The 25,934-nt window shown below is 38.3% G+C and overlaps 3 protein-coding genes and 1 pseudogene across 4 annotated transcripts; 3 read left to right on the top strand and 1 right to left on the bottom strand.

The window, feature by feature from the left end:
• Nucleotides 1-2,118: 2,118 nt before the first annotated feature.
• LOC110751353 (putative F-box protein At1g44080) lies at nt 2,119-3,343 on the bottom strand (annotated as a pseudogene).
• Nucleotides 3,344-11,948: 8,605 nt separating this feature from the next.
• Nucleotides 11,949-15,314, top strand: LOC110751250 (ARM repeat superfamily protein). The gene is made up of 9 exons (XM_021951684.2): nt 11,949-12,108; nt 12,310-12,432; nt 12,662-12,859; nt 13,121-13,199; nt 13,647-13,792; nt 14,239-14,352; nt 14,464-14,595; nt 14,751-14,864; nt 15,008-15,314. Exons 1-9 carry the CDS (start codon nt 12,055-12,057, stop codon nt 15,056-15,058), a joined length of 1,011 nt encoding a protein of 336 aa, XP_021807376.1. The 5' UTR covers nt 11,949-12,054; the 3' UTR covers nt 15,059-15,314.
• A 3,471-nt stretch (nt 15,315-18,785) lies between these two features.
• ORC6 (origin recognition complex protein 6) lies at nt 18,786-21,291 on the top strand. Of its 2 annotated transcripts, none has more exons than XM_021951850.2 (10): nt 18,786-19,167; nt 19,248-19,294; nt 19,401-19,505; nt 19,607-19,687; nt 19,989-20,100; nt 20,207-20,269; nt 20,376-20,463; nt 20,600-20,670; nt 20,794-20,899; nt 20,981-21,291. In XM_021951850.2, the coding sequence occupies exons 1-10, from the start codon at nt 19,048-19,050 to the stop codon at nt 21,058-21,060; spliced, it is 873 nt and encodes a 290-aa protein (XP_021807542.1). In that variant the 5' UTR covers nt 18,786-19,047; the 3' UTR covers nt 21,061-21,291. The 2 variants fall into 2 exon arrangements, with proteins under 2 accessions (XP_021807542.1, XP_021807543.1); XM_021951851.2 differs by having other exon boundaries at nt 18,790-19,167; nt 20,794-20,890.
• Nucleotides 21,292-21,732: 441 nt separating this feature from the next.
• On the top strand, nt 21,733-24,043 carry LOC110751387 (sphinganine C4-monooxygenase 1). The gene is made up of 2 exons (XM_021951845.2): nt 21,733-22,206; nt 23,287-24,043. Exons 1-2 carry the CDS (start codon nt 21,985-21,987, stop codon nt 23,836-23,838), a joined length of 774 nt encoding a protein of 257 aa, XP_021807537.1. The 5' UTR covers nt 21,733-21,984; the 3' UTR covers nt 23,839-24,043.
• The last annotated feature ends 1,891 nt before the right edge of the window (nt 24,044-25,934 follow it).

A 25,934-nucleotide genomic window follows, 5' to 3' on the forward strand; every position in this document is an offset into this window, starting at 1 on the left:
TAATTATCTCATCAAGCGTCATAGCCTTTGAGCACGAGCACGCCAATCGACATGCCATGCCAAGCGAAAAATCATTATTTTGCACCTAGCCACGCTACAAGCTTAAGTGGGCTCAAGCCACGCAAATGCCCGAGGCTTGCTGAGTGAGTTGTGGCATGGATGGTTACGAGCATTCATGAGGCCCATTGATGAGCCGAGAAATGGAAGTTTTGGGCTGCTTAGGAGCCCCAAAACTCAAGCTCATTTCTTGAGCCCAAATATATGAGTAAGCATAAATGAAAGAAATAGGTAGCCCATTACTTTAGAAAATTGGCCCATCACCTTAATAAAAATGGTCCATCACTTTAGGAGGTTGGCCCATTCCCTTAGTACACTAACCCATCACCTTAGGAAGGCCCAAATGACCAAGAAAATATCTAAAAGTTTCCAGCACATGGCTGGAGACAAATCCACGATAGAAGCCAAAAGCCACTCACGAAGGCAGACTGCTGGGAGGCTCCAGCATGTGGCCAAAAGCAAACTTCAAAGTAGATCATCCAAAAAATCAAAGGGTATTAGCGCTCGCAGGTTGCTAGGAGAAAAGGCACCCTTCAAACCAACGCCCTTACCTATTTCTTTCTCCCACCAGCTCTTGCCATGAAAGATGGGAGGAAAGAAGGTGATGTAGTAGCCAAAAATAGGAGTTTAACACTGAAGTAGTTGCGGGAAGGCCTTAGAGCTCCCAAAAATCTTGTCTTTGTGTATTTGGACAGAGCAAGATTTCACAAAAGAGGTTGAATTGAAGGAAGAAAAGAGAAATAGAGGAGAAGACTTAGAAAAATTGGAGAGAACCAACTAGGGTTTCTTGGGAAGGAAGAGCTTCCAGCAGCTATAAAAGGAGGCACCTCCTACCCATTAAACACAACCACACCCACTACTTCACCACTAGCTACAAACCTACATCCAGAGAACAAGCATTATCTCTCATCCCTGAAGCCCTTCAATTTCGTGCTCCATTCCTCCATCTCCTCCCACTTTCTCTTCTGGCAAGTTGTTCCAGAGCCTGACATAGCTTTCATCAGGCTACTGGAAAGTTACTCAACACACCCATTGTCCTCCTCTCTCTCTCCCCTCAACTAATTCTCTCGAAATTCCTTCTCCCCTTACTTTATTCCTCTGCTTCTCATAGGAAATCACAGCCCTCTTTAATGCTAAACTCATGACTGCTTTGCTTCCATGCCACAAGCCTCTCATGCCAAGCTAAGTATTTTTCTGTAAGCGATTGTTAGTTTCGTTAGTGAAGGTAACCAAGGTGCTTCCTAAAACTCAGCTACCCTTTCGAAGCATTCTTGGGGTCTGATTCTTGAACTCAGACTCAGGGGCAATTTCACACATTTGGTTCTTTACAGCAGCCCAAGCCCCCAGTAGCTGTCGAAACGAAAAAGCCCCTACAAAGATTTAATATGGGACAAAAAAATTGAGGATTTATTTAATATGAAAATTTATGATTTGTTGAAAGAAGCCACCAAATCAAAGTCCTTATATGTAGATATTGAAAGCGGAAGGAAGCTAAGAGATGATTTTTGTAAAGTGGTCCTTGACAAAAATAAATAAATTAAGTGGGCCAGGCTTGGAATGGGTTCGGGCCAAGCACGGCCCATGTCGGGCCCAAGCTGGGCTCATGCCATTCAACATTATTCAATGTTATCTCTCTTTTGTGAACTCTGAATTTAATCTGGTTGGAACTTTGAATTTTCTTCTCTTCCATTCAACATTATTCAATGTTATTTCCTTCAACATTATTCAATGTTATCTCCTTCATTTTCTCTTTTTTTAGTTCTTGAGCTTTCTCTCTTCTCTAAAGAACCACTAATAAATAAAATTTGAAATTGTCTGCCTGCCTGCGTGCCTATCCGCACTATGATATGAAAATGAAGGAACCTGAACCTGAACCTGAACCTTCAGGAACGTAGTCTGCATATAACATCATATCTATATATAGATTCCAAATGAAAGGAAAAGCCAATAACACGCACAACTTCGGTTGGGACACAGTAATAAATAAAGCAAAAACCCAAAAAAACATCCTAACTTGTCAAGGCAACGCTCAATGAATATTAAGATGATTTAGAGACTAGACTAACATAGTCCATTAAAAGGTGGCACAACCCAAATAGCTCTTTGAGTATTGGTTTTCACTGAGTAATGTTGCGTGGTGGTTCTGTCCTCCAAGTCGAAGATCCCCATATCATTTGCTTCATCACCCTCTAACAAAGGAGAAGTTGATAGGAAATCATCGGCATAATATATGGAATTTGGCTGACATTCAGGAAAGTTTGATGCCAAAACAGAGATTGAATGATTGTCGCCCATGAACAAAGCCTCATCTCCAATGCTTTTTACCTCAACCTTGTGCGCAATAGAACCTCCATCTTCATCGTTCAACACCCACTTGTAAACCGCAAATCCTAGAGTCTGCCTATTATAAAACCTAAAAGCACCATCCTTTGGCACATAATATCTTAATATATGCAACAAGTCTCCCTGAGTTGATTCCACAAGATATGCATGAAAACAGTAAGATCGGAATGGCTTTCGAGGTGTGAGTAGCTTTATCGATGGTGGTTGTGAAGGGTTATTACTATCACTACCATAAACATCCAATGACCCAATCGCTACAAATGATGTAACTACATACAGTTGGCTTTTATAGAATATAACATCACCATATGAAGTTCCAGCAGGGTTGACGTAGGTCCAAGAGTTTTGGCCTGCCTTGATGAAAGCCAACAACGGTAAAGTGCCACAACCACATAATTCTCCGGATTCAGAGTGGGGTCACCGGACAAGATAACCTTAGGAACATAATGCTCATAGCAGGATGGTTCATAAACTAAGACATGAGCATTCAAGGGAGGGAGATAAATGGGATTTGCTTTTGTGAAAGGGTTCCTGAGTGTTACGGTCACTACACCTTGGTTGTTGGATCAACTGTGGCAAACCAGCCATGTCAAGAGCCACTACCTCCACCTAAAAGGAACTTGCAATTGAATATTGTTGTAGATTCTTCCTTTAGAAATGTTGTACAATACTCTTTGGTCGTTGTCTTTGTCCTGGTTCGGGATCAAGAGCATAGGGAGAAGTTGTTTGTTGTGCACCGCTGCGTTGTCTAATTATAGAGTTTGGACATAGAATGCCATTCCTTGCAGACGGCAGCAAAGTGAACATGGTCAATGGGTTCTAATAATTTATCCAGAATCAAAAAGACAAGTGCTGGATAACTTGCCCATCCCCCACTACTAAAGCTGATAGCCGTGGTCCTACGACAACAACAGGGGTTCTTATCAGACTTAAAAGTGGACATAATAATGAATTCTTTGCTATGAAACTTTAATTTTGAATTTAAAACACAAGGGAAAGGCAAAACCAGAATAGAAAAGAACAAGGAAAGAAACTGCAGCAGGGTATAATTGTATGCTTGTGATGCATAGAAGAAAGTTTTGATAGATAGTAGTTGATGATGAGGAGAAGTGAAGTGAACTCTTTATTTAAATAGACAAGGCATTGAAAATAAATCTCCTTTAAGAATACAGAAACCACTTTCCAACAGCAACAAGGAAATCCTAAAGGAATTAATAAAAAGCTTATCGTTATTTTCGTTTGTTCAACGAAACAATTAGGAAATCCCTTCCTCTAGTGTCTACACTAGAATAGATGCTAGTGAGAAAAATGAATTGCCTTCTTCATCAATCAACCAAACCATATTAATTAACATCCCATCTTTCTTTTTAATTTAAAAGAGATTGATTGATTAATCTTCTTAATAAGAGGTGAAATCCAAATAAATAAATAGATAAAACACAAGAACAAAAGGGTAAATGGAAAACTAACTTACCTTACCTCCATGAAATCGACGAGCTTGAGATGGTGCATCGCCGTAATGGAGCAGCAGCAGGTCTTGTTGTTCTGCTACTGATCGGTGCATATTTACATATCATTTTGTACCCTTCTAGCTTATGATTTGGTTATGTTTTTGAGTTAAACTTGTGCTTTTAATCCTTTTTGTGTTTATCTTTCAGTTCATTGAGCTTTAGGTAATAATGAGGGCTTTGGATAGTAAATGATGCAATCCATGCATGTTAGGGCCTAATTTGGATGAATGGATGAAGAGCTTAAAGACAAACTCATTTTGGCTACAGCCCCTTGCCAGTCCAGTTCCGTAGGTCATATTGCAAGCTTTGTTTCAACAACCTACATAGCTCGAATGAGGCCACATTCTTCATGAAAGTTGTTCCAATTGGTGTGTACTATAACATATCCAAAATTCAGCCCGATTGGATAAATCTGGAGTCCGTTACCTAGCAAACACAGAACCATGCTCAGGATGGATCTTATCAGCGCGGAAAATGAGTTAGCAATTTGTTTCGGCCTTAACTTCTTCCTCCGACCTTGGATTGGCCCAAATAACATATGGCTGGAAAGAAGACATTCTGAACTTCAATTTCGAGTGCTTAAAGTCCTAATTTGATTAAGAGAAGCCCAAGTTGTAAGCCCTTGAAGTTTCTGGTCATGCTGACCTCAGCATGTGCTGGTTGGATGCTTGGTCATGGTGAGCTAGGTATGAGCTATCATTTCTGGTTGGAAGCTTGGTCATGGTGACATGAAGATGAGCTAGGGCTGCTGGTGGGATTTATTAGTGAAGTGCATCAACCATTTCAGATTTTATAATGGAAGTGTTGTATGCATTAGTGAAGTGCATCAACCATTTCAGATTTTATAAAACAAAGTGTTGTATACATTAGCCATACTTAATTCAGATTTTCAGCTTCCTTAGGCCTATATATAGTGAGGTTTCCCAAGCTTGTAAACACACCCCAAGGGGGGGAGCTCTCAAACACTTCTCTAGAGCTCCCTTCCCTTCTCTCCCTCAAATTCTCTTAGTTTCATTTTCTAGTTTTCAATTGTTGTAATGAAATATTTGTGCTGAAATTCTGCTTAAGTATTTCTTAGTTCTACTTTACTTTTCCTTATGTACATTCTTTCTTTAGTTTCAAGTTGAATTAGTTTCCAAGTTTCAATTATGGTTTTTGTTCTTATTCATTATGCTTATAAGTTAATATGCTTGTTTGAATGATTGATCACCATTTAGGCTTGCATGTTAGCTATCTTGGTTTGAATTAAGAGTAGACACCATGCTTTAATTCGAATTGAACTATGAATAGGAAGAGTATGTATGGACATTCGACAACAGGGATTAGATACATACTTGGTTGTTTAAATTGTTCTTCTATGCTTAATGGGTTCCTAATGCTTAATTTTAGGTTAGACAACAAATGATCAAATTAGGGAATTAGGAACACAAGGTTATGACCACACACCATGGCTTAATCATACTTTAGCTAGAATCAATCCATTAATCTAAATTGAACTTGGGAACTTATTTGCTTGAGTTACTTTCTTATTTTCTTCCTTCTTTCATGTTCTTTGTTTTTGTTTCTGTTTTGTGTAGGAAAACTGAATTGGATCATTCAATCACCAATCCTCGTGGGATCGACCTCGCACTTACATATGCTATACTATCAAACGGCTCGTGCACTTGCGAGTATCACAAGTTGAGGATGCAGCTTAATCAATTTTGGTGCAGCTGAAATCCACACAACAGCTACTGAGCCAGTGAATTTGTAGAAAATTGATTTTTTACTCAGTGAGTTGGTATCAAAGTCAAGTTTTAATTTAAGTAGTCTAGTTTTATTAGGCTCTACAAAGCTGACCCATTTTGATACGTATTGGGCTCAGTGGTGAAGTAGTCTTTAGGCATTCTTTGTACAAGATTTCCATGTCATGTCAAGCCTGCTTCTTTTCACTGTCTGAGTCTGAGGCTACGTTTGCTTGAGCTTCTCTTGGGCTTTATTGGGGTTCAAGTGAAGGTAATTTAATTTATTTTTGGGTCAACAACCAAATACCCAATATTCAAACGGATACCCAGATTGCTTAAAACTAAAAACTCTCTCTCAAACTTAAACACATCCAATGCTTCCTTCACCTCCTCCTCATAAAACAATTTTGAAACCAACAACCAACCCTATCTCGAATATATATTCGTTGTTGTGCATCTATAACGTCAAAAGACTCCCTGAAGATTTGGGGTCATTCTTAATATGGGTCCCCGAGTTTCAATTTTATCAATTTATGCCCTATGATTTTCAAATTTGACCAATTTAATCCTTCTATTAAGTTGACCGTTTGGTCAGACGTTAACTGATGACATGTCCACTGTGGGACCCACCCACTAACCAATTCCAAAAATAATTAAAGAAAAATAAAAAACAAATAACACAAAATAAAATAATTTTAAAAAGTTATTGAAAAAACCTAAGAGTTAACCAAGGTGGTTGGTGTGAGTGGTTCGGCACTCTCATTCCTTAAGAGAGGTCAGGGGTTCGATCCCTGCTCTCGTACGGAGTCACCACTTTGGCCAACACTTTACCCCTTATGGGCCGACCCGGTGTGAGTGGGGATTAGTCTGGGTTGTGGTTAAGGCTTAAAGGTGCCACCCATAGTTGGGGCCCATCCAGGACCACCTTATGGTTCAAACCAAAAAAAAAAAAAAAAAACCTAAGAGTTGCAGCTTTCACGCCCATCCATTATCATCAATGTCCAAAGAGTTCCACCAAATCCATCCATTCACTCAACCGAATCAAACAAAGTAAACCTAACAAGCAAATTACTAGAAAGAGCACTTCAAATCTAGTAAAAAGCAAGAAGATGCAGACCCAAAGATTTAAGAGAAACCATTGGAAACATATACAAGATTCTCAAATATTCAACATGGTCAAGACCAATTTTAGAGGCTGACCATTAAATTGCAAATAAATTCAATTTTGTATGGGAAGGAGTTTAAGGAGAGAGGAGGGAAGACGTTGAGGGATGTGAGGTTGCCGCCGTGGTCGAATTTGAGAGATTGGAGGAGCAAACAGTATCTAGGGTTAGATCTCTAGTGAGAAGATTTAAGGATGGGAAGGGGTCTAAATCGGAGTCGAAGTCCAAGTCACCAACTTGGTCCAAGGACTCAGTGCGGAGTGAGTAGTTGAAGAGTGTTGGAAGATGAAGACATGGAAGCCAACGAAGCTTAGGGTTGCAGAGAGGGGGCTTGGGTCTGCAACTCTTTGGTTTTTTTAATTTATTTTATGTTATTTTATTATTTTATTTTATGTTATTATATATATATATATATATATATATATATATATACACACACACATAGAGCTTCCATTAAGGGATCCCTCAAATTAGCTTATTTGAGGGAGACCCTTATAGGGTCCACTCGGCATTGTATTTCACTAATCCAAAACGTCTATGTTTTAGATAATCATTCAAAGATTATCTCTACAAAAAATCACTTGAATCCAATATCATTTTACCACGCAATTGTATTATTGAAATTTTAGTACTTTCTTGAAGCACCGTATTCATTGATTTTGTAGGATACATAGGGTGTAAATTGATAAAATTAAAACTCGATGGCCCATATTGAGATTGACCTCAAACATTCAAAGAGTCTTTTGATGTTAGCCCTATAATATTCTTTGTTGCAAACATAAACTGATGAGTTGGTGGTAATTCAGAGCTAAGGCTGTGATTTTTAGTAAGTTTAATTTTCAAATATTGTTCTTCACATCGAACTTTGATAACTGCAGCTTCATAAACTGTAACTTCATAGAAGATGAGAAGTGTACGTTGGAAACCCTTATGAATTTCATATTGATGCACTACAACAGCAAGTGCTTGATATCGACGAATCGATTTTTGCAAAGTTTAATATTGGCAATTTCAATTATCTCCAAGAAGAAAGGCTGCAAAGCGGCTTTTATGAAGAAAAGGGGCATCTAGGAGAAGTTAGAGAACTTTAAGTTCTTTCTCGAGAAGTATTTTCTACGATTAGCATAGCGACACTATCTGCTAGTTCGCTGCTTCTTAGAGATGGTGCTTTTGGGATAATATTTAGTTTTGAATTCCTAAATACCGACAGATAATGTCGTTCTGAAGGGCGAGATACTTGACTTTCATCAAGCCATTGCCTTCCTCCATATACCTCTGGCTGTTAGTGTGAACTGCAACAAAAGGGTTACGAATTGAAGAAGAGACAATGAAGCTCTAGATCTAACGGCTGTGACGAGCTTTTAGTATTTGACGATCTACATGAGAGAAGCTAAAAGATGGACAGGCCCAAAAACAAGCAAAACCACCATGAAGGGTTCATCAAACTCTACGCTGGACCAATACTTTGCAAAGAGAGCATCCATTTTCTTCATATTTTTATCTTTTTACAATAATTTTATATTTATCAGATTTTTGAATAAAATTCCATGTTTTTAGTTGAATAGCCTAAGAGTACTTCCACCCATTTGCCATGGCAAAGGGCAAGAGCAAGGTAAGGGCTGTCACTATTCACATGACTAGTGGCAGCCATTGCAAAAGGTTGTGATGTTTTCACCCATTGCCATGGCAACCACTATTCATATGAGATATGAGGAGAGAAATTTGTATAGAGTTTTGGTGTGAGAAGTGAAAAACATGACTAAGTATTTATTAAAAAAAAAATTATGAAAATTCTAGTATTTTTTTAGATTTTTTAAATTCTTTTTTGGTTTCTGACGTCATCGCTGACATTAGCAAACCCAGGCTAGAGGTCAGGCTGGTTTAGCCTGCGGGCTAGCCCAGTCTTGTGGGACCCATGGCTTGCCCGGGCTCCTTTGGCCCACTGGAAGCTGTTGCTTGGGCTCGGGCCCTGTCCTGCCAAGGCTGGGGTTTATTGCTGGAAGTGCTCTAAGAAAACAACAAAATATATAATTTTTATAAAAATTACCCAATCAAATTCCGAACCTTCTAATTTTTAGATATTCCCTCAAATATTATCTATGCAAAAAATCACTTGAACCCGAAACCATTTGACCACTCAATTAAATGATTTCATCATGTCAATTAGTCATCCATTGCAAATGAAATTTGTTATTCAAGTCATGCCATAAATAAATAAAAAATCAACATATCATGAGTTTCTTCACTCCACTAATTTGGAGTTAACGAAAGGCAAGTGGGTCGTGTTTTGCAAAATGTTTTTAAAACTTTAAATCAATTTATATGCAATTCAATAAAAAAAAAAAAATTCATAATATGCAATTCAATACTTAAAAAGCTACTTTATCGTCGAAAGTTCACCTAGCTTTTTTTCCTCGCTGATATTTGGATGAATGTCACATATTAATGATGATATATAAATGTCTGCCGCGCAAATCTCACGGTCTGGAGTTCCGAGCCGAGGGAATATGCGTTAACACGCGGTTTCCTGCTTTTGGATGCGGTGCAGTTGTGCGCGGGCGTGCCAGCACGGTCTACCGTGCGTCGATGTGTTGATGAGTGTTGGATGGATAAGTGGTGCGCATGTTTGAACTCGTCTTCCTAATCAAACGATTGTAGCCGAGAGAGGAACTGGTCTCAGCTGTTAGGTTCACGGCCTGAACTACAAGGCCGTTGAGTTATGGTGTTGGTGGTGGGTTTTGGGCGCTGCTCCGGCGCGCTACTCAGGGAGCGACGATCGTGTGATATATGGGGTGAGTGAACGAACAACAAGGATGGTGCTCCGGCGCCTTGAAAATCAAGGGTCGTATGATATATTGATGAATGGATTTTCCTTACAATCTAACACTACTCCTAGGAAAGCAAGTAAAGATATTGAAAGTGCATTACAGGAAAAAATAAGTTGCTCCGTGGGAGGCTTTGTTTTGGTGTTGAACCTTTTGAATGTAGCTCGAGTCTTGTATTTATAGGAAGAGTCTCTGGAGGAGTAATCGATGCTAAAAATCTGCATGGTGGAGCCTGATTGGAGCAAGTGGGCAGTCCAATCGACATTTGGGATCGTGAAGTATGGTGGTGTGACCCCAGAAATCCCGGTGAATCTCGGCCGCCGCTCTTGATCGTGGGTTCTGAGCTTCTGGCCGTGGAGATGCATTTATGGCCTGGATAGCTGGTGAACCAATATCTCAGGCTGTCAGAATTCTTGTGAGAATGTCCACGTCTAATCACTCTGATCCTCATCACCAAATCCTGACTTCAGTCACTTCCCACCTTCCCTCATGCATTAAATGTTTCTTTGTGGCCAGTGGGTTTGCTGCATTAAACAGGCACTACTTCATTAAATGAAGCCTGGGACCCTGCTGTCACGTGATGATTTGCCTTTAATGCCTTGGCCGTGATTCTGTTTGGCCTCGGCCTCGGCCTGCGCTTGAGGCCGAGATGATCATGCCTTAGCATTTTTTCTTTTGTCTTTAGGAAGACGAAGTACCCTGGCGAAACGCTGCGTTTCAGTTTTTACGAACAAGTGCCAGGGCCGAGAGAAGGGGCTCCTTCGGCCTGCTTATGGCCGTGATTTATCAGGCACAAACAATAAAATCATGATATATATTATGTTTTTCTTTTGTTTGTACCCAACTTGATTACTTTATTTTCTTTTTCCAATTTTAAAAGCATTTACAATTATGCTTCATATTTTTTAGTTAAAGTTTAACTAAAAACACACCAAAGTTATTTTAGGCGCTCTCTATAAAACTTGAACTCCAATCATACTCTCTAGTTTAGAGAGTCATAAATACTATAATTATTTTTAATTCAATATAATTGGTCAATTTTTATAAAAAAAAAATATATAAAAAATAGTTAGCATTAATTAAAAGTTTAAAAAATGCATAAAACAAAGTAGTATTAAATTATAGGTAGCTACTAGGAGTCCTTTCTATCTCCCTAAGTTTAGGAGCTCCTAGAGATCTCTCTATTTTAGGAGGTGGATAGGGATAATAGTTGAAGTTGTATTTTTCCAATTCCTAGTCTAAGGATGTGATTTAGGGACCCCATTGTGGATGCTCTAACTCATTATAAAAAGTGTAACTCCAAATATAAGACAAAGTATGTATGCAAACATAAATAGCAAATCCTATTCATATCCATTTAAATACTTGAGTACTTTTTTATGCACTTGCTTTAAGTTACAATTAATTAAACAATATTAAAAGAAAATAATCGTTAAAACAAAAATTTGAAGGGAGAAAAACCAAGAGACATTGTATTGTGCGTGCTTAAAACATTTTCCAACATAAACAATAAAGAATACATCTCCCAAGACCATTTCCGGCAATGAGCCCAACTCAGGCAAAATGCCCCATAGGATTCCAGAACAGACTTCAACAGTGAATTCTTGCGCTGGCAACACACGAGGTCCACCAAGCCCGGACAAGGGCCAATGCAAGATTAGCCCAACCTCCTGGCCCGCATGCGATGACATCAGCAAAGAAAAAAATTGAAAAAAATAAAAAAATGCCTAGCAATTTTTTATTTATTACTCTCATACATATAAATAAAATTAATCTCATGTGAATAGTAATTGTCCTTGGATTGCTATGATAATAGGTGGAAAAGCAAAAAAATAATTGATAGGGCATATATTATTCACATGAATAGTAACAACCCTTACTTGCCTTTGCTATTTTCCATGACAAATGAATGAAAGTGCTCCGAACCTTAATTTGTTCAACAGTTGAACACCCAACCCGACATGAAAAATATATTTATGTGTCATGTGGTAATTGCTTGCATGTGACAAACTAGAACAACAACCAAAAAAATAGTTGTGAAATAACAATAAATAATTTTACAAAATTTATTTAATATATATTAATTTGTATTTTCAAGTGGAAAACAATTTTCGAGAACAAAAATAGTGAAAAATATATATGTGATTTAAATACGTGAAATTCGTTTTGATTAATAAATTGTGTTTTTATAAATAAAATAAAAAACCATCTGTGGATTGGGCCGAACCGAACTGTGTCTGGCTCGTTGGTGAAAGTTATTCCCTCCGCGGAGCATACGGTAGAATCGAGACGCTGCGTTTTGGTTGGTCAAAACGTAGAACGGGGATACGACGTCATAGCTGCAAAATGAGTTCCTTCAGCACGGAGACTGCTCTCTGAAAAAGTGAGATTTGTGGCTGCGCTGCGCGAGCTGCGAAAGACAAGAATAACAATGGCGACGGAGCTGGAAGAACTAGTGGAATTTCTATCTTCTCCATCTCCAACAGTAAGTAATCTTCACACAGACTTGATCAAACTCAACCCAGTTTACTAATCCTACTGGCAAACAATCCTACTCGCTTAGTAATTAAAAGAAAAAAGCTGGTTTTTATTTTTAGAATTTAATTAGTTTAAGGGAATTACATGTAACGTACTTGTCTTCTCTTTGATTTGATGGTAACTATTTATTTTTATTTTTGTAATTAAGGTGACGAAGGCAGCTGTTGATATCGTTCGGGGACTAACCGGGTCTGAAGATGGCTTGCAGTCTCTTGCCAATTATGCAAAGATGCTGCTGCCTTCATTGGCTCGCCTCTTAGCTGGAAAGAAGGTGCTTAATTAGCATGGAAGTTCCTCTTGACAACTTTTATTTATTTATTTCCCGTGGTCGTTTATAAAATTCTTCAATTTGATGTTTACAAAGTAATGCAAATAGAGCAACTGAGTTTACGTTTTTGATTCTATAAGCACTGTGCAGCAGGCTAACTGGTTCTTACAATTCTCTGGTCTGATGGGTATTTATTTGGAAATATAAAAATTGGTTTTACATCATGTCTCAGGAGGTCTCAGAACCTGCAGCAGAAGCTCTTGTTAATCTTTCACAAAATTCAGGTCTAGCAGCAAAGATGGTTGAAATGGGAATGATTAACGCAGCTATGGACATTTTATATAAGCCAGATTCTAGTATTGGCCGATTGTTGGCTATGCTTTTAGTTAATCTCACACAGTTGGATGTTGGTGTTGCTTCTTTACTGCAGGTGTGGCTTTTTTCTTACTTCATCTTATGATTATCAAATCCCCTGGAAACATTGTTGGAGAAATTGCACTCTTAACAAGCATTTTCGTTTTTTTTTTTTTGGTGTTTTGAAAAAAGGCAGAGTTTTGTTTATTTATCTATGTACATCCATCAATAAAGAAATAATATTTTTTTCATGTTTTGGTCACATAATGATTGTACTTTATTTGTGCTTCGTCCATGAAAGATTAGTTAGTAACAGTGTGAATTATATATTTGCTAGACTGGAGAAGAGAAGATGCAAGGGCTCTATGTTATGAAGCTTGTGAGATCATTTTGTAGATCCTCCGATGAAGCTAGAGGTGCGTTTTCAATTTTGAAATTGATTTGTTTTGACTTACACAAAGATGTAATCTTAATGCCTAGATTTGAAAACTGGTAATTCTTCTACTCAGTACATGTTTGTGGAGAAGCATAAAAGTTAAGTTTGCATTGTTGTTCCTCTAGATCATTTTACATTCCCCAAGGTCACCATCAATGGGTGGTTTCAGCCAATTAATCTCTGAGTTTCTCGTAAAATCCTTGATTGTGACATTTATTTCTTTTTTCTAGTGACATAAGTGCCTTTAGTTGGCCAGATGTCTCTTTGGTGATCCAAGATCACATGATTACTATGATTGTTCTTGACAGAGTTCAGAAATACACAAGTTCTAGCTCTATAAACGTATAATTTTCACGTTGATTCTTGTTTGCAGTCGCCAATATTAGCATGCTTTACTCACTACATTTTTTTGTTGCACATGTATCAGAAGATCCATTTGAACATGTTGGTTCCGTACTTGTAAACATCTCAAAGCAGGAAGCAGGCAGGAAGCTTTTACTGGACCCTAGGCGAGGGCTTTTAAAGCAGATTATTAGGCAGTTCGACTCTTCTAGTCCTTTAAGAAGGAAGGGGGTATGTACAATAAATCACCACAAAGGAGCAAGATAATAGCTCTTCTTTGTTGTTTACTCTATATTTCACCTTTGATTGTCATCAGTTAGTAACAAAAGTAGGTAACCAATGCTTTGGCTTAAGTTGGTAGCAGCCAAGCAAAAGATGAACCTGGTCACATACAAATTAGAGGATAATTATTTGAGAAGGTCCTTAAACAAAATGTTAATTTACTAATTTTATGTAATCATGCTTTACAGTCTGGACCTTAAAAAAAAAGCTTTACGATCTGGACATTTATGAGCTATCAGTTAGATTTTCTGAATGAGTTCAAAGTCTTCCAGCTATCAAGCACAGCTTACTCTGGTCAAGGTTGAGCAGCCAAGCTGGGGGCCAATCTAACCAGGGGAAGCTTAGTTAGTTAGTCACTGCTTACTTATGTTAATGAGATATTTGTTTGCTTTTAGGTTTCTGGAACTATTCGCAACTGTTGTTTTGAAGCTGAGAGTCAGCTTCAGAATTTGCTTTTGATTTCAGAGTTTCTCTGGCCAGCTCTGCTTCTGCCAGTTGCTGGTAACAAGGTAAACATTCAGCATCTTCTTGACTTTTGAGACTTTCATATGTTTATCTCTCTACTATCCTACACATTTTTTTTGGATTCATTTTGTATTGATCTGGTAAGTTTTGCCCAGATTTATAGTGAACAGGATAGATCTAAAATGCCACTTGAGCTTGGGAGTGCTCTCTCAATTGAGCGTGAACCAGTTGATGATCCTGAAATTCGTGTTCAAGCACTGGAGGCAATATACTTAATCTCGTTACAGGTCAAATGAGTAACTTTTTTTCTTTTTTTTTCTGGGTTCACTATTTTATTTGTCCCCCTTTCTCTTTATCTTTGTTGTAGTTTTATTCTCTCATTGGCAATATTTATAGTTTCTTCACAACATTTAACCACATGTATGGTTCTATCGCCTTCCAGGAGGCAGGTCTAAGAGCCTTTTGGTCTGTCAATGGACCGAGAATAATACAAGTCGGTTATGAAGATGAGGAAGATCCTAAAGTAATGGGAGCATATGAGCAACTTGGCTCCATGGTATGTTAAAATTTCTACCCTCACACATAGACATAGACACTTTTTTCTCATTGCGGCTTCTTCTTACTCCACTTCATATTCTATTATATATCATGTGCTTTTTCCTCTGACGACTAATATTACTGCCATCACTGTTTTACCAGTTGATTAATAGCAGCGGGACGGAGGATCCAACAACAGAGACATTGAATTAGCACCACCGGCGTTCATTCATTTGATCGAGCAGATCTTCCACAAGCAATTTTCAGCTGGTTTGGAATAGAGCAAGTGATTTAGGGATTGAAATCTGAATTGTTGTTATGCTTGGAGAAAAAGAGGAGGGAAAGAGATGGCACTGGTTAGGGATATTGAAATAGATTTACTTGGTAGTTTCATTTGTTCTTATGTGAACCCTCCTCTGCTTTTTTTCTGAATCTAACAAGTTGGCAAATCAAATCTTTTACTTTTACATAGATTAGTCACCGGCTCAAGGTGGCCAACAATTTAAATCTTGAATCCAATTCGTTTCGTGCCACTGCCTGCCAGGCTCATCAAATAGCATTTAATCAATTAAATTTTTTTTCACTGAATAAATTTGACCAAACACGCCATAAAGATTTGGTCCAGCTATGATTAGCTTCACCCACCAACTGATCATGCCACCAAAAATTATTTATATATATATATAAAGAAATTTCATTGAGGGATTCTCAAATAACTTATTTGAGGGACACTTTTGTAAGGCCCATTCCGAATTATAATTCATTAATTCTGTTTGTACCATACCTGACCCTCCACTCATACAACGACACGTGGATCTCATAAACTCGCCCAAGCACCCAAGGCCTCGGACAATCGGCATAGGCTACTGATGATGTTGTCTCAAAGCTGCAAAAGATCATTACAAGCCCAACACAGCCTACAATCGGTATCCCCTACCGATTCTGCAGAATCTACCTCGAAGCACCCGCCTGAAATATCTAAGGACTCGTGTCAACCTCATAGGGCCCTCCCACGAGTCCCACATCGAAAATGAGCACTAAGAGCATACTAAATCCCCTCTATAAATATGCCCCTTCCACTACAATACAGGGGTAAGACTTTTCAGCTTGACTTTTATACTTTTATATGGTCAACAGCAAGAGCTCTTAAAACAACAAACTTACTTCGGCATCGGAGGGTCTTAGGCTGGTTCCACACCGGTACCATAGACCTTACGAGTCTCGACTTCTTTCTATTCAGGATCGGCATCCAAGGACAGGAAGAATCGGCTCCCAATACTCAATCGATCTCTCGATCGTCCATCTCATTTGTAAGTTGCACTCATCTCTATCTGTTCAGATTTAGCGCCAACAGATTGGCGCCGTCTGTGGGAATCGCTTATCGATCAACCCATATCTCAAACAAAAACTCTGAGACCAAAAAATGAATCCATCTTCGGCCCTCCCTACCGATGGCCCCGTCCTCGGCCTCGGTGGCGAGCCAAGTCCAACTCCCTTGCTTCAAACACCTGCTCGACCGACCACCCTGGAGGCTCGCATGGAGACCCTACAGCAGGATATGGCAAGAATGCAGGAGCACAACAATGTTCTCGCCTCCAAACTGGAACTACATACCACCATCGTCACTATGGGACCATTGTGTCCGGGTCAGAATGCCGAATACACATTCAAGTCCCCAACCGAGAAGCTTCTCAATCGGCAACTTGGGGGACTACTGTTTGTACCATACCTGACCCTCCACTCATACAACGACACGTGGATCTCATAAACTCGCCCAAGCACCCAAGGCCTCGGACAATCGGCATAGGCTACTGATGATGTTGTCTCAAAGCTGCAAAAGATCATTACAAGCCCAACACAGCCTACAATCGGTATCCCCTACCGATTCTGCAGAATCTACCTCGAAGCACCCGCCTGAAATATCTAAGGACTCGTGTCAACCTCATAGGGCCCTCCCACGAGTCCCACATCGAAAATGAGCACTAAGAGCATACTAAATCCCCTCTATAAATATGCCCCTTCCACTACAATACAGGGGTAAGACTTTTCAGCTTGACTTTTATACTTTTATATGGTCAACAGCAAGAGCTCTTAAAACAACAAACTTACTTCGGCATCGGAGGGTCTTAGGCTGGTTCCACACCGGTACCATAGACCTTACGAGTCTCGACTTCTTTCTATTCAGGATCGGCATCCAAGGACAGGAAGAATCGGCTCCCAATACTCAATCGATCTCTCGATCGTCCATCTCATTTGTAAGTTGCACTCATCTCTATCTGTTCAGATTTAGCGCCAACAAATTCAAACTGTCTATTTTGTAGATAATCATTCAGAGATCATTTCTACAAAATCACTTGAATCCGATATCATTTGACTACTCAATTACATTAGGCCTGGGCGCGGATCGGTTTGGATCGGTAGAGGGCTCTTCCGTTAACCAAACCAAAGACTTCGGTAGACCATTTTCTCTTCCGTTAACCAAACCAAAGACTTCGGTAGACTTCGGATCGGTTAACCTAACATTCGGTTCGGAACGGGTCGGTACGCCGGTACTACCGTAATAAAAACATCCTAATAAAAATATAATTTATAATACTTTCACATAACATAAGTTCTTGAACAAATACACCAAATTATCCTTTTAAAATATAAAAATCTAATAACCTAATTCAATATGTACTCAAGATGTATTGGGAGCCACTTGTGTTTGTTGTTTGAACTTTTGAGTGTTCTTTTTATTGAATTCTCTACATTTATGTAAATGATTTTGACATTTGTTCCGCGTTGGGTTCTTTATTTTTTCATGCTGAATCCAACCATATAAAGAACATAAAATTTGGATCAACAGTTGGAAAGTTACAGGTAAAAAACAGGACAAAGGTCGAAACTGGAAAACATAGGAAGTTCATAAATTCCTCTCTGACCAAAAAGTGCTACAGTACTCGGATAAGTGATACAATGGTGATAAAGCAGTGATACAATGGTGATAAAGTAGTGACACAATGGTGATAAAGAAGTGATACAGTGGTGATAAAAGAGTGATACAAAATGCTGATTGTATTTACCTTTGGTTTCTTGTTTTGTATTTAAATAATAAAATAAGTATAAATATCGGATCGGTACGGGTTTCCGTCGGGTTATGAATTTTGTTTCCGTTAACCAAACCAAATATTTCGGTACGGATCGGATCGGAATAATTAAACCGTCCGGTTAGGAATTTTGTTTCCGTTAACCATACCGTCGGTACGGTACGGTCGGTACGCGGATAATTCGGATGAGATGCCCACCCCTAAATTACATTACTTAAATTCAAGTACTTTCTTGAAGCATTGTATTCATTGATTTTGTTAGTCTCAATTAGATGCCTTAATAATTTTCAATTTGCATAGTTTTTTGCAAGGATGATATCTAAATGAATATGTGAAAATAGATGGTTTGGATTGTTAAATTTTTTTGTAGAGGACCCTAAAGGGTGTTTCTCAAATAAAATTATTCAAGGGATCCCTTAATAAAAATGGAATATATATATATATATATCTATATATATAAAGCAAAAAGCAAAAAAATGGTGAAACATTCAAAATACTAGAAATGTCATTGGTTAATGCAAATATTAAAAATTTAAATTATTAATTAAATAAGGATAATATGGTAAATTCACACTTTTTCATATTAAAAAAAATTAAAATTAAAAAAAAAAACAAATAATGGATCATATTTTTATGGAACACAACTACCTATTATCTTTTTTAATTATAAAATAAAATAAATTTTTTTAAAAAAAAAACCTCTCAAAAACACAGAAGCGCGTGCAGAAAGGCTATATATATATATATATATATATATATATATATATATATATATATATAAACTATACTCTAAAATGAAATTGCTATTTATGGATCACCCCACAGAATATCATTTTATACAAAATTTACGAATATTAATGTACCCCTAGCCGGGAAATCGCGTTTAGCAATTTACAAAATCAGCGGGCACGTGATCTTTAATTTCGCAGCGGCGCCAAAAACTACCCGGGAAATCCAGTGTAATCTTTTAAGCGCGAAAACCACCGATTTCATCTCCCGCCATTTCAATCAAGTGCTCAAATGGCAACGCCAATGCCAGACCCACTCCTCTCTCACTCGCTCTCTCTCTTTCCGCCAAACCCTGACAAACTGTGAGAGCCCATCTCAAGAAAGATGGATCTCTCAGACATAGCAAGGAAGCTTGACCTCTCCGACTCCAAGCACGTCATCCGCAGAGCCGCCGAGCTCCGCCGTCTCTGTGACATCCAGTTTGACTCTTCTATAATCGGCGTCGTAAGTTTCATTCGAACCCCAAATCCTTGTTTGATTGATTTTTCGAATTGGGTATTTATCAAGTTGCTTATGATTTGCAGGGTGAGGTATGCAAAGCTGTGATTTGCTTAGAAATCGCCGCAACAAGGTAAACGAAAACAAAAAAATTTCTTTTTGCATAGTCTCTTGCGTGCGTTTTAAGATTCATATTGGGTCTTTGTGGTTGTAATTCTTTTGGGTTGAATGGCTTATAGGTCGGGGCTTCTGTTCGATCGGCAAAAAGCGATAAGGTTGAGTGGGATGTCTGAAAAGGCTTACACCAGATCCTACAATTCCATGCAGAACGGTCTTGGGGTCAAGTGGGTTTTCGTTTTCTCATTTGCTTTGTTCCAATTTTTATGCCATTTTTGTTTTAGTGGATTCTGATTGTTCGATTGGATTGTATGTTGTGGTGGTGTAGGAACAAGCTGGATGTTAGAGAACTGGCAATTCAGTTTGGGTGCGTTAGGATCATCCCCTTTGTGCAGAAGGGTTTGTCTCTGTAAGATTCAATTTCCTTTCCACAATGCAAATTCAATCTCTTTTGTTTTTCTGCATGGGACTGTCATATTACATGTTAGATGTTCGACAAAATGCTTCTGAACATCAAGTTTTGTTGGCTTAGCATGCCTTTGGATAATTTAGTTATTAGGGATGCTGTCTGGTCCCAGAGGATTAAACAATTATAAGTAGAGACCCTTTGGACAAGACAAATTTCTTTGCCTGATATTTTAGTGGTTAGGGATGTTGTTTGGTAAATGGCTTGATTCCAAGTATGAATTTCTTGTACTCTTATATTTCAGTTACAGGAGTCGGTTTCTTGCATCACTGCCAGCGTCTCGGCGGGCAAGTGCTGACTTCACTCGACCTGTCTTCATTGCCGTGGCATTCTACTTGTGTGCCAAAAAACACAAGGTATCCCATTATTGATCCCTCTCTCACTTGATTCAGGGACCAAAAAAAGAGGCTTCCATCCCTATAGTTTTCACTAATTACATTGCCATATCCTGTATGTTTGCAGCTAAAGGTAGACAAACTTAAGTTGATTGAGCTCTGTGGTGCATCTGAATCTGAATTCTCTTCGGTAAGATACAAACTTTCTTACTGCAATAGTCCCTCCTGTTGCCAATCATAATTTCTTTCTATCTTTCATTATATATTTCTATCTTATTTGACAACTTCTTTCGCAGGTTTCTACTTCCATGAAGGACTTGTGCTTTGATATTTGTGGGATTGAAAAGGAAAAGAAAGATCCCAAGGATGTCAAGGGAAACCGAGGTTGGTGTCTGCTGCTGATTTTATGTTTTAACTTTGCCGTGGAGCAGAACTTTTTAGATTTTTTCAGCCCCTAGAATTTTGGTTTTTCAGACAACTTCCTATGTTATGTAAGTATATGTTTATTGTTTGCGTGCAGAACTTCTAGATGTTTTGCCAGAGAAAAGAAAACTTGAGGATGGTGGTTATTCATCTGATGAAGGAACTGAGGTAATAAAAGCTAATTCTGATTCTATTTGTTCCTTGAAACTCATTACGTTTGTTGGCAAAACATAAATTCAAAGATTTGGATATAGTGAAATGTAACATTGTAACTGTTTGATGCACTTGTAGCCTTCAAGTTACAAGAAGCACAAAAAGATGGAAGAGCACGCCTATGAGGGTTGGAAAACCACTGTCATTGCATCAAATAACCAAACCAAGGCAAAAGGTTTTGAAGGCAATTACTTTATCTTTTTCACACTGCCCAAATGCACATTGAGATAGAAGAACCTAACCATGTGTGTTTGCCTATTCTCAGTTCTTTGCAAGCCCACCAGACAAACTCGGCTAGACTTTCTCAAGGACGTACCCGATGCCCAGAACTTGAAGGCTGTATAGGACGACATGTGAAAACAAACTTATCAATATCCAAAGAAATCATATGCAAACTTTGAGTGAAATGTATCACAAGTACCAAAACTTCAGCCATGAATATATGATGAGGTGCTGTGTTTTGGGCTGGGCTGATTAGTTCATTAACTGGATCTCAATTGCTTGTTTGCAATGTTCTTTTATGAAAATACCCCCAAAAAAAGATGAAATTTAAATAATAAAAAATTATAGTCCTCACCGGCTATTGTGCAAGTCTTCTTATTGACACGTGCGTAGGGCACTTTGGACTTTTTACGCTTCGGGTCGAATTGTCGGCTTTGAAACGGTAGAAAAAGCTTCCAGTAATTTTCCAGTCAAACCCGGTGTCCTCTTTTGTCCGTCCCACAGAAAGGCAAACCCTGAAATAAAAAAAGAGTAGGTCCCCAGTTTTATTCCCGTGCGGACACAACATGCCACGTACCTTTCCAATTGGCTGCTTAACGACGTAAAAACTCCTACGAAATAGGGGGACCGACGCCAGGTCTTTCCGCAGAAGGGCCACGTAGCAAGTTCACGTCCACAAATGTGAAATCACAAACACCAAAACAAACCTCCACAAACGATACGAGAGTTTGAATATTTGATATTTCTGGCTCTCTCTCTCTCTCTCGAACATTGATTTCAACGAGTCTAGCGAGCCTGCTCTCATTTTAAAAATCCAAACTTGACCCACTTCTTCTTCAACGATTGATAAATGTTATCTCAAAATTTCATTTTTAAAACTCTATATTCCAACCAACGTCAATAATAGTGGGAAAGGCCTATTTTAGTTAGGGTTAGGTTTCTCTTCTCCTATTTAGGATTTTGGGTTATTTGGGGAAAATCATCCTATCTCATGCAAATTTCGATTCTTGGGTTCCCTTTTTGATCATCGTTTTTCCTTTTTCAAAGATGGGATTTGAGGTTTCTGATGAGCTATTGGGAACTTTCGTCCCAGTTTTGATATATTGGGCATACTCGGGGATTTATGTGGTTCTGGATTCGTTTGAGAACTACCGGCTTCACACAAGGAAAGACGAAGATGAGAAGAATTTGGTGTCCAAGAGAACGGTGGTCAAAGGGGTTCTTCTTCAGCAAACCATTCAGGCTATTGTTGCTATCCTCCTGTTTACGGTATCACTTCATTTTTTTTCTCTTTCATTTCACATGAAGATTAAAATTTGGTCAATGATCGAGAATCTTCTAAGCTTCAGCTAACATATTGATTTATGAATTGTGCAAGATTAGTTGTTTTGTGGGTAATTATTACTGTTTGTGGTAGTGAATTCTGATGAAGAAAATTGGGGCCAAAATTCTGTTGATTTTGCATATAAATTTCTCCGTGAAATGAATTTGTGTATTCAGTGTGTTACTTCTATGGTATGATAATTGTAGTATGCAGGCTACTAAACCTTCTGCCTAGTTGCATAACATCTTGAATTTTCATAAATGGTTAGAACAATGGTTGGCAATTTGATGATTACAGGAGTTCCTGCGGTTTTTGATGTTGTGTGATTAATATATTATCATCTTCATAATTCTTATCCTCTTCTTGTTATATGCTATTGGGTAATCCATAACTTATCTAATTAACTAAGTTTCAGCTTTTAGTGGTCCATTGTATTTATCCTCTTCTCGTTATAATCCTTTAGTAATCCTGATCCTAAATTTATCCTCTTCTTGTTATATGCTATTACTCGTCAATTCTGAGCTTCTTTCATTTTTTTTGTTTCCATATGAGGAAACTGTTACATTATTATAGAAAATTGGGCTGCTTAGGTCAGTTAGAGGACAGGTCAACCAGAAGTACTCAAGCTGTGTCCACCTTCACCTTCAGAAAGTAAAAGGAAAATATTTGCAATGGATTCTGCATTTTTTCTTCACTTGCTTTTGATTCTACCATTGATGTAGCTTTGTTCAGAAAGTCTTAGGGGAACTTTCATTTTATTTAAGCCCCAATTGATATATGAAGGCGAGTCGTTACTGTAATTGTCTCATTGATTTGGGGATAATGTCATGGCAATTTTGTTTTCATTTGCTGCACCCTGCCATCAGCTGTTTTTCATTTCCAGCCCCCTACTCGAGTGTTCTGATTGTTACATTGGTTGAGAAAATTCAGACCTGATGCATCATCTATGATATGCTCATGCATGCTTGATGGTTTTGACATATGTGTCTTATGACTTCTTTTTAATGTACTTTGTTATTGTATAGGTGACGGGAAATGATGGTGGGGATTCAGGTGTAAAGCCTTCTTTCATTGATCTAGCAAGACAGTTTGTTACTGCAATGATTGTTTTGGATACCTGGCAATACTTTATGCACAGATACATGCATCACAACAAGTTCTTATACAAACATATCCATTCCCAACATCACCGGCTTGTTGTGCCCTATGCATTTGGAGCTCTGTACAATCACCCTGTGGAGGGACTTCTTCTTGACACAATTGGTGGAGCCTTATCTTTTCTCCTCTCTGGCATGTCTCCTCGAGCCTCCATATTCTTCTTCTCCTTTGCCACCATCAAAACCGTAGACGACCATTGTGGATTATGGCTTCCGGGGAACCTGTTCCATGTATTTTTCAGTAATAATACTGCTTACCATGATGTCCACCACCAGCTCTATGGAAGCAAGTACAACTTCTCCCAGCCGTTCTTTGTTATGTGGGATAGGATACTTGGTACCCATATGCCGTACTCATTAGAGAAGAGAGCAGGTGGGGGATTTGAAGTGCGGCCTAAGAAAGTAGACAAGGAGAATTGATTCTTGCTTGAGGAAACACGAATCTATATTGATTGTACCAGTATTAGGGAACCTCACTGCTTGCATAGTTTGTTGTATATACATATATATTGTTGTGCCTTATTCTTTTGTTTTCTTCTTCGAATGAGTTTTAAAACTTAGTTGTGGAACTGAGAATTCATTTATCGAGATAAAATCTGACAGCAGCTTCAATTTGGTTTGAGCATCTGATATTGGAGCAATTGTTATGGGGGCTTACTTGCTCATTTAGTCTCATTTTCACTAAATTGTTTTCCAATTCCTGTTCATGCTGTAATGATCAACATTCTGGTGGTGTCATATTATTCGATCTCTGTTAATAAACTCTCTGGGTTTTTTTGTTTAAAGCTCGATAATTTACTAAGGAAATGGTTATTTTGTTTACGGGTAAACTAGAATTATCAGCTTAATCAACTGGTAATTTTGTGTGATAAGCTCGCTCTCTAGAAAATTTTCACCATCAAACAAACCTTTTAAATTTTGATTGTTAGTTGAAAATTCTTGGTGATATTATGGATCCAAAAGGGACTTGAACCTTTTTTTACCAATATTCTTTCCGGAACCGACACATCATTGTTGAATTATCATGGGGTTTTTCCAAAGATTGACGGTAGCTTTGCATGATTCGCTTACCTCGCCACGATTTCTGAGTGGTTCCCAATCATTATCGTCAACGTGTGTGTGATACTTGAAATATAATACATGTATATATGCCCTACCTAACAATATAGTTGAGTTCGCCATTTTGAAGCATATACTTGATCTGATATTCTAACCACAGAAAGCTTCCTCCAGCTACAAATTCAGCACAACCCAATTCGACTTTCACTTGTGTTGTGTGTTTGAGATTTATCATGCGTGTGTGTTCTCGAGCATTTATGGCCCAACAACCTTCTCTGCCTTGATCTTGAATTACATCTTCACCTCATCGACATGCACAATTGCACATGCTTGTCTCCTTACCTCTCTACTGTGTCTTCTCATGCCATTGTGTTGTGTGTTTTGTAACTTATTATTTACCTCATACAAGACAATTGGAATGTTTCTAAGACTAAAATCTACTCTCTGCCCAACAAACAACACACACATAAAGTTAGAAACTTTCTCTGCAAAAACTATACTTATTGTTCATTTGGGATTAGATCTAGCAATGAAATGGTTAAACATACCGGCTAAAAATGACTCTTCTTCAAGTGGGCATGCTATTTTTCCACATCCAAAAAGACTGGTCCAGGGTTTTGAAACAAAATGGTCCACTGTATTTATAAGGTAGTTGCAGATTTTGATTGCACATCCAATTATGTTCTAATCTAATTATAATGGGTATGAATGCAATTATAATGGGTATGAATGTTTCACCGGGAGCGTGTCAATTTTGGACGACATTCCTTTGCTTTAAAATTGAAAGCTAGACATTAAATAGCTGGATAATGGAAAAGAATAAGATGCAGCTACAGATATAAATGACTAAATTGATTGAATTATTAGCAAGACTTTGGAACCTTATACTCAGAGACACATGGGAACCTTTCTGGCTTCTGGCCCCTTCATGGTTGAACTTTTTTTTTTTTTTGGACCTTATGGAATATTTCTAGCCCCTGAGGGTGAGGGTCCCTAAAGTAAAGCACTTTATGCGTGATTATAATTTTGCTTCTTCTAATACAAAAAGGAAAACCAAATCCATCCCTGATGGGGAGCTTTCTGTTCATACAATTTCTCTGCTCCATTTTTTTCTATGGTAGTTTAACAAGTGTAAAAAAGTTGTTAACTGTTTAACTCTTACATGGTAGTTTAATTAGTTGAAGGCTTTCCTTTTTTACAGCTTACACAGCCGACAATCAAAAAGGATTGTGGTAATTGAGTGTCTAGAGCTTTCTAAATTTGGTATATATCACCTCAGATGTGGTCCTCAAGAGGAAATATGGACAAGATGTTTGACAACTCAGTCATGTTAGGCTCCAGTTTTGAGTTGCTTCTTTGTGAAGTGCATTGAAAGTGGAGTGTTAAGGGCCTCAGGTTTAAATCGCAAATATACAAGAAAAAGAAAGCTAGATTTGTAGCCTTCTAAGGATGTCATG

Source organism: Prunus avium, chromosome 1 (genome assembly GCF_965620075.1).
Source record: "Prunus avium chromosome 1, drPruAviu1.hap1.1, whole genome shotgun sequence".
Taxonomy (NCBI): domain Eukaryota; kingdom Viridiplantae; phylum Streptophyta; class Magnoliopsida; order Rosales; family Rosaceae; genus Prunus; species Prunus avium.